The sequence below is a fragment of the Mustela erminea genome, chromosome 4 (genome assembly GCF_009829155.1).
Source record: "Mustela erminea isolate mMusErm1 chromosome 4, mMusErm1.Pri, whole genome shotgun sequence".
NCBI classification, from domain to species: Eukaryota; Metazoa; Chordata; class Mammalia; order Carnivora; family Mustelidae; genus Mustela; species Mustela erminea.
In genome coordinates this window covers 109614505-109622883 of record NC_045617.1, presented here as the reverse complement: position 1 = coordinate 109622883, position 8379 = coordinate 109614505, and the positions used below count along the sequence as shown (strand labels likewise).

At 37.5% G+C, this 8379-nt stretch overlaps 1 protein-coding gene across 1 annotated transcript; it reads left to right on the top strand.

The window, feature by feature from the left end:
- Positions 1–4041: 4041 nt before the first annotated feature.
- LOC116589376 (MEF2-activating motif and SAP domain-containing transcriptional regulator-like) lies at positions 4042–7410 on the top strand. Its single transcript, XM_032341353.1, has 2 exons — positions 4042–4142; positions 6621–7410. Exons 1-2 carry the CDS (start codon positions 4042–4044, stop codon positions 7138–7140), a joined length of 621 nt encoding a protein of 206 aa, XP_032197244.1. The 3' UTR covers positions 7141–7410.
- Positions 7411–8379: the final 969 nt, after the last annotated feature.

Below are 8379 nucleotides of genomic sequence, written 5' to 3'. Positions count from 1 at the left end.
TCACTTCAGTTTCCCAGATCATCAAGGAAAGAAAAGTAAAGTAGTATGATTATTAGGTGATAAAATACTTTTGTATGTGCATAATTTTATGGGATAGCTATATTATGTGCTTTATATTTTCACATAAATGCTTCATAGACACTAATTTTAGATTGTTAAAAATAGTATGTTGCAGGGTAGGGGCAGCTGGGTGGCTCAGTTGGTTAAGCATCTGACTTGATTTCAGCTCAGGTAATGATCTCAGGGTCCTGAGATTGAAACCCTGCATTGGCCTTCAGGCTCAGTAGGGAGTCTGCTTGAGATTCCCTCTCTCTCTCCCACTCTACCCCTACCCACTACATTTATGTGCACACTATGTCTAAAATAAATAAATAATCTTTTAAAAATGGAATTTTGTATGATAGTGTTTGAAAAGTGTAGGCAGAACATCTCTGTGACTCCCTCATGTGAAACTGTGTTTGCACATCAAACATAAAAGTGTTTGTATATTGAAGTTTGTATTGATAGAATGTATATCATCATACTGAAATATAAATATCTTTCTTCCAGTAAGAAATAGACTATAGTGTGAATGCCTTTTCTGTGAAAAAGAAAGCAATAAAACAATGTTAAGAATATATTAAATACATACAAATTATAATATATTGTAAATGATTTGCCTTGTATCTCTGAACAAGACATATGAGTCCTAAAGAAAATTAAAAGAAAGACTCACTTAGTTTTAGAATTAACAAGTCAACATGGTATTTGGTTTTCTAAATTATCATCAGATTTTAGGCTACCATTTTGCTACTTTGAGAGAATAAATCACACTTATCACTTAAATTTTAGAGTTCCTCAAAATAATTAATAGAATAAAAATTCAATAATGATGTGGAATTTAAAATACTATAAACATAACATTTGAATTCTAACACACCCTATAGACAGAGGCACTTTGTAGTTAGATTTTGGTTACTTAGCTTTGTTTTAGAAGTCTACGAATGTTGATACTTTTCTTTGTCCATCCAAAAAAGCTAGGGTATAAGAAATAGAGTGAGTGTGTGTGTGTGTATGTGTGTGTGTGTGTGTGTGTAGGTGTGTAAAAGAATAAGTCAATAAAGGTGTATAATTTTCTTAACATTGTAAGTATGAAAAGCCCACTCCTAACTTCATATCAATGTCATTCTGAAGATGCAAGTAGAGAAAAATTCTTTTCTGAACATAAATTTGTGTGTGTGATGGTTAATTTTATGTGTCAACTTAACTGGGTCAAAGTGTCCCCAAATAGTTGTTCAAACATTATTCTGGGTGTGTTTAATAGGATGTTTTTGGATGAGATGAACATTTGAATCAGGAGACTGAGTAAAGCAAATTTCTCTCCTCAATGTGGTGGCCTTCATCTAATCAATTGAAAGACTTAATAGAATATAAAGACTAACTCTCCCTTTAGCACAGGAATTCCTTCTGCATAATTATTTGAACTAGGACAATAGCTTCTTCCTGCTTTTGAAATCAGATCCAGTCATTGGTTTTCCTAAGGGTCAAGCCTGTTGGTTTCAGACTAGAACTACACTGTTGGGTCTCCTGGACTCCAAATTGTCAATTGCAGTTCTTGAGAATTCTCAGCCTCTGTAATCTAATGAATCAATTCCTTATGGTAGATATCTCTCTACATAGATAGATAGACAGACAGATCTATGAGTTCTGCTTCTCTGAGAACCCTAACTGACTATGCAACTGTAATATCAGTGTAGATCCCCATCTGTCAAGATGAAGTGTTGGAGAATGTTCGTCACTTTTAAAAGGTTCTCAAGGGGATAAAGGGATACATAGGCCTCATCCATCATATACATCATGTATGGCCCATGCTAGCTCTCTCCTAAAAGCTTTCAAACTGAAAAAGGACAGAAAAGTAGGGAAATTACTTATAAGGAAAACAGCAAGGGCAGTCTGAGGAATGAGTATGCAAAATTCCTCATGGCCCTAGGTTATTTAGCTACTTAAATGAGTCTGAAAATAGTAGCCAGAGATTTAGAAAATAACTATGAAGAGTGTGATATCCCCAGACCAATGCAAGGGAAAATTTTAAACCTTAGAGCAATCAACTCTATATGGAGTCTGTGAATGCAATATCTCTCTGCTGTATAAGCATCCATTTGTACAACAGATATTTATTGAACATTTATTGAGTGTCAGGCAGTCTTATATGTTTTGGGGATAACTGGCCAGAAAAGGAAGACAAAAACCCCTGCTCTTATGCATTTTTGCTTCATAAAGGAAAACTTCATAAAGGAAAACATAAATAAAACAACTGCATTTATTTAAAAAAAAAAGTTAATGGTAACCAAACTGTGAATAAAATTGTGATATTTGGAAGAATGGTGAATGATGAACATTACTAAATGAAAGAATATCGAGTAAAAATGTCATTAGAATAATAATTCATATGTATCAAGGAGAAAGTCAGCATGATTAAGCATAGTGAGGAAAAGTTTCTTAGATCAGGTTCCTAGAAGCAGGTTTTTATATGAATTTTTGAAGTACTCAAGAGGGGAGAAAAATAACCTGCAAAGGAGAAGGTAAAACAGAGCAGGTTCAGGAAAAATTATCAGTGCAGTTGTAGGTTCAGGTATTAACTGGGTGGTATAGTATCATATACTCTTGATGCAGTGAGGCTGGTCAGTTATGCCCAGTTTCAGCTAGCCATTGGTTGGGGTGACCGTCTATCAGGAGGATTTGACTTTCCTACTAAAATGGCTTCTGTCACCTGAGGGCAATTATATAGAAGAAAGTAGGTCTGTAAATCCTTTAGCACTCAACACTTACATGAACTTGGGAGGGAGAGGTAAGGGCACTAACTTGGGACAAGGATTTTGGGTAGACAAATCTTTGATTATGGTGGAAGGAATTCAGAAAACAGAGAGGCTAGAATCCTGGTCAGCTTTAATTGAGGGTGAATAATTTAGATCTTACTCTAAGAGCAGTAGAAACCCTTGGGAGGTATTAAACAAGAGAATGGTATGGTCTGGTTTACATTTTTAAAATTTAATTTGAATGATAAGTAAAAAACTGGAATTGGTAAGAATGCATGCATACATATAAATTATAAAGTAATTGCAGGATTCGTGCCCAGTGATTGTGGTGCTTTGAATGAGTTGGTATTAGTGGAAATAGAAAAGAAAAAAATAAATAAATATGGTCAGTAAGTTTCTTTGAAGAGGAGCAAAGAAATGAGTGAATAAATGAAAGGGTATAGGGAATCAAAGGAAATTAAAAAAAAATCAATGTGAATTATTAGAATATATTTTTATGTGAATAATCCATTATTGAAGAATAAATTACTGTTTTTGGAAAAAGGGAATGACGAGATAAGCTATATCCTTGATAAGGCGAGAGACAATGAAATGCAAAATACAAGAGGAGTTGTTGAAATTTCCAATAGAGTCAGGGTTCTGTGTAGCTGAATGATATGACAGACTTCTGACTATTCTTTCAAGGTCCAAAGATTCCTGTTTTGTTTTGTTTTGTTTTGTTTCACATGTAAAATGCCATTTAACATTAATTAATGCTGGGTGATGGGTATTAAGGAGGGCATGCGTTGTGATGAGTAATGGGTGTTATAAAAAACTAATGAATTTTTTAACACTACATCAAAACAAATGATGTAATATGTTGGTTAATTGAACATAATAATAAAAAATTAATTAATGGATAAATGGATGGATGGTCACTTATTAATATTTTTTCTTAATAATTTATTTGAAACCTAGTTATTCACCATTTTACTTTGCTTGGAAGATGGACATCTCAAGTATAGTTTTCTTTGGAAAAAGAAAAGAGAAAACAATGATTCATTGATCATACTATTAGAAGCCAGGAGTTGGAATAACAGATACCACAAGGACATCATCACTTTCAAGTATTCTCAGTATAGCAGGAAAGAACAACAAATCCACTGGTGATTTCAAAGGGATAAGTTCCATAAGTGTCAGTACGATAGAAATCATCTGAGGATCTTGTAAATTGACCTTGGTGTTATGGTAAAGTCTAAGAAATAGCATGAAGGTGAGCAATGACACATTATCTTCTTGGAACTACAATTTAGTTGTTCCCAAATATGGTATGAGTAATGAGCAGTGGCAGAAAGTGAAGTTGAAGAGGTAGGCAAGAACCATTTTGTAGTGAGTCTCATAAGCTGTGCTTTAAAAGTTTGACTTTGGGCAGCCTAAGGAGACTTCCTAGGCTGAGAAAGCCATGGAGAAAGTCCTTGCAAATGCCAATAGAGGTGGATTAAGGTGTAAAAATGTGGAGCACTATATTTTTCTAGGAGCTGTGTAAGTTTGTCTATACTACCAGACCCATTATCTTGCAAGAAGTAATGAATGACTCTGTTACCCGTTGTGGGACATGCAAGAGTAGATGAGGAAAAGGAAGACAGCTAATTCAAAGCTGTAGGTATTTAATAGAGATCCAAGAGAGAAGATACTGAATAAAACATAGGAGCTATTGTGAAACTAAGGCTTCTTGTAAGCTTGTTTTTGTTTTTGTTTGTTTGTTTGTTTGTTTTAATTATCTCAACTGCCTTAAGGACTATATTTTTTACTGTTAGGCATTCCTTATGGTTGCATATAACAATGCTCATCAGTAAGCTAATGAGTCAGAGAGAAAAAGAAACTTAATATTCTTTATACCTTTGGTGATTGAGAGTAGATTGTGAAACAGATGTTTTGCATTAAGGTGCATCATGAAAGTGTGATCTAACATAACCTCTAGGATTTTAGTATGAAAACAAAAGCAGTTTATTTACCAACCCAGCATAGTGTAGGCAATAGTCCAACATCTGTCAAGGAGATTATAGACAAGGAGAAACAATTCTATCCTCTAAACAATACTAACCCAACTCATTCTAAACATATTTATTTAGACAAAGTAGCTCTCATTCTATATTTTAAAGAGCACTGGCATTTAGAGCCCTAAGAAGAACACATACTCCGTGACTCTGTATGTCCAACACAGTTGTTGGGCAAAGGCAAGTTAGATTAGAATTCAGAAGTTACACATGGTGATAGAAGTGGTTGTATATTCCTCAGTGATCTATAAAATCAAATGCAACAATAGATCAAGCAGAATCAAAGTTGCCTGAGAAATCTCGGCACAAGTAACAAGTCATTACAAACTCTATTGAAAATCCCTTTGGCACAATGACTAGGCTTAAATCCAGATTGGAAATTTAAAAATAATTGACTCCAAGGGAGATGGGTGATCAGCTGTGCAGCAACTTTCATAGAAAACTCTTGCTGAGGCAAGTATATTTTACGTGGTAACACTGGAGTGGAATTGTCCTTTAAAAGACAGAGAATATATTTTTCAATTACCACAAAGTCAGGAATTACATAATTTGTACTTCAAATAAGACTAGAAATGTTGGAGTATTAAACATAGTAGTATTAGGCCTTTCGAATTCCAAGTCCCACATGAAATTTTTCAGTAGTAAACGGAAAATCAATAGAAAAATCCCAATGTCCCATAATATCCCACATATGTAATCCCATACTCGATACATTTTAACTTACCCCAAATATCTTTGCACTATATGTATAGGACTTGAGTTTACATAAATTGTATACATTCTAAGATAATCACCTAGTCATTTATGCACCTTCTTTCTTAGTATAGGCAAAATAATGATCCTTTTTTCCTTTCTTCCCTCTTTTTTCCCTTCTTTCTCCCCTTTCTCCCTCCTTCCTCCCTCCCTCCCTCCTAACTCTTCCTTTCCTCCCTCCCTCCCTCTCTTTCTATCTATCTACCTACGTATCATCTATCATCTATCTATCATCATCCAACTATCATCTTTTATATATAAGCTGCTTTAGGCAAATTAGTGTTTCATTTTTTTCTTTTTGAAAGTGTTCAGTTGTTTTACTTTTTAAAATATATATCTTTTTAAGATTTCATTTATTTGTGAGAAAGAGAGCACCAGCAGGCGGAGTGGCAAAGGGAGAGGGAGAAGCAGGCTCCCCACTGCACAGGGAACCTGATGTGAGGCTTGATCCCAGGAAGCTTGGATCATGACCTGATCCAAGCAGATGCTTAACCGACTGAACCTCTCCAGCAGGCATCCCATTTGTTTTACTTTCTGACAATAAAAATGTTGGCATTGAGGTTATGTGAGATATCTCACTTAGAAAAGAGAAATATCAGTGGGGGCACCTGGGTGGCTCAGCGGGTTAAAGCCTCTGCTTTCAACTCAGGTCATGATCTCAGGGTCCTCGGATCAAGCCCCGCATAGGGCTCTCAGCTCAGCAGGGAGCCTGCTTCCTCCTCTCTCTCTCTCTCTCTGCCTGCCTCTCTGCTTACTTGTGATCTCTGTCTGTCAAAAAAATAAATAAAATCTTAAAAAAAGAGAAAGAGAGAAATCAGTGGTGCCTGGGTGGTTCAGTGGGTTAAAGCCTCTGCCTTTGGCTCGGGTCATGATCCCAGGGTCCTCTCATCGAGCCCCAGGGTCCTAGGATCGAGCCCTGCATTGGGCTCTCTGCTCAGCAGGGAGCCTGCTTCCTCTTCTCTCTCTGCCTGCTTCTCTGCCTACTTGTGATCTCTGTCTGTCAAATAAATAAATAAAATTAAAAAAACAAAAAAAGAAAAGAGGCCGCTCCGGCTCCGGCCTTGACTCCGGCCTCGGCTCTGGCTCCGGCTCCAGCTCCGCTTCGGGCTGCGGCTGCGGCTCCGGCTGCGGCTCCAGCACCGACTCCTCCCCCCGCACTGCCCACAGCGGCCCTGACGCTGGAGGAGGAGCTGCAGGAAGCCATCCGCAGGGCGCAGTTGCTTCCGAACCGGGGCATTGATGACATCCTGGAGGATCCGGTGGAGCCTGAGGACCCGCTGCCCCCCATCCCCTTGGACTTCCCCGGCTCCTTCGACGTGCTGTCTTCCTCCCCGGATTCCGAAGGCCTCTCATCTGTCTTCTCTTCCTCGCTCCCGTCCCCCACAAACTCCCCGTCCCCCTCTCCCAGGGGCCCCACAGACTCCTTGGTCTGGCTGGAGGCTCTAAGTGGGGGTCCCCTGCTAGGCTGTGGCTCCCCAGCCCCCAGCATCTTCTCCGCTGACTTATCTGACTCCAGTGGAACCCGGCTGTGGGACCTGCTGGTGGATCCATGGTGATGGGTGCTGTGGTTTCCAGGGGATGGGAAGGTCACTGAGACAGACTCTCAAAGGAGGGGTCGGACAACCGGCAGAGCCCCTCCCACCACAGACACAGAATCAGAGACACCTCTCATCCTCATTGGGCGCCCCCAAACCGCTGCTGACATGCTAACCGCCTGACTTTCCCCTGCCTGACCTCCATGTGATCCCCTCCATGGTTGTGTGGTTGGGGGCCGGGATGTGTCATTTGCTGCTGGCCAGAGCAAACAAGCTGCCTGCTGCTTCCTTTAAAAAAAAAAAAAAAAGAAAAGAGAAATCATATCTTCTATAAAGTTGGGCCCATGAGCTTAATTTTTGATAGGTCAAAGCAAAAATACAAGCTCAATATCAGAGATAAGATGGCAAAACAGGATTAGATTGAACACATTACACACCTGAAGAAAGACATGGAGTTTGCTAGCCACAAGAGGGGTTAGGAAGTTTTAAGAAGATCTAAAAATGAGACTGTGAAAGACAAATCTCTGAGATGTCCACCTAAATTATGTACATTATTGAAGCAACCATGTTCAATGGGTTAAACTACTTGGAGCCACTAACAAGATAATTTATATTGTTAGAAATGGCTACAAAAGATCACTCCAATCTAAAAAGATTGTATTTTAAATCATGTAACTACCATAGTTCCTGGCCTATAATTAATTAACTGAATTTAATGTTCTGATTTTATGCTCACTTGATAAATGTACCCTAATACATTGGTTTACCACAAGATATATCTAAGAGAAGAATCAAATATATATTCCAACATGAGTGCTTCAATTTGACTCTAGTTATAAATATATATAGTATTATTATATAGTATCATAAATTTACATTATATTATATTTTATATGAAATATAATTATATATTTTAATATAGTTAATATAATTAAATTTAATATATTTAAAATATTTAGCATATTTTAAATATATGTGTGTGTGTGTGTGTGTGTGTATTTTTTTATTTTAATCAACTGGTCTTGGCTTTTATTTTATTTTCCAGACTTATAACCTTGGACAGTATCTGCTGTTTTTGATAAGTAGATCTGTTCTTGGACCTCTGGAACAATTATGCTCTAGGATGGTAAATTCCCATATGGGTATTAATATCCTTAAAATCTCTTGTAAAGCAGATTGTTTCTCATGAATTTTGTTTTTCAGATCAGGCTTTTAGGATTTTTACAGGAGATTTTTGTCATTAAGAAATGAGGGATAACT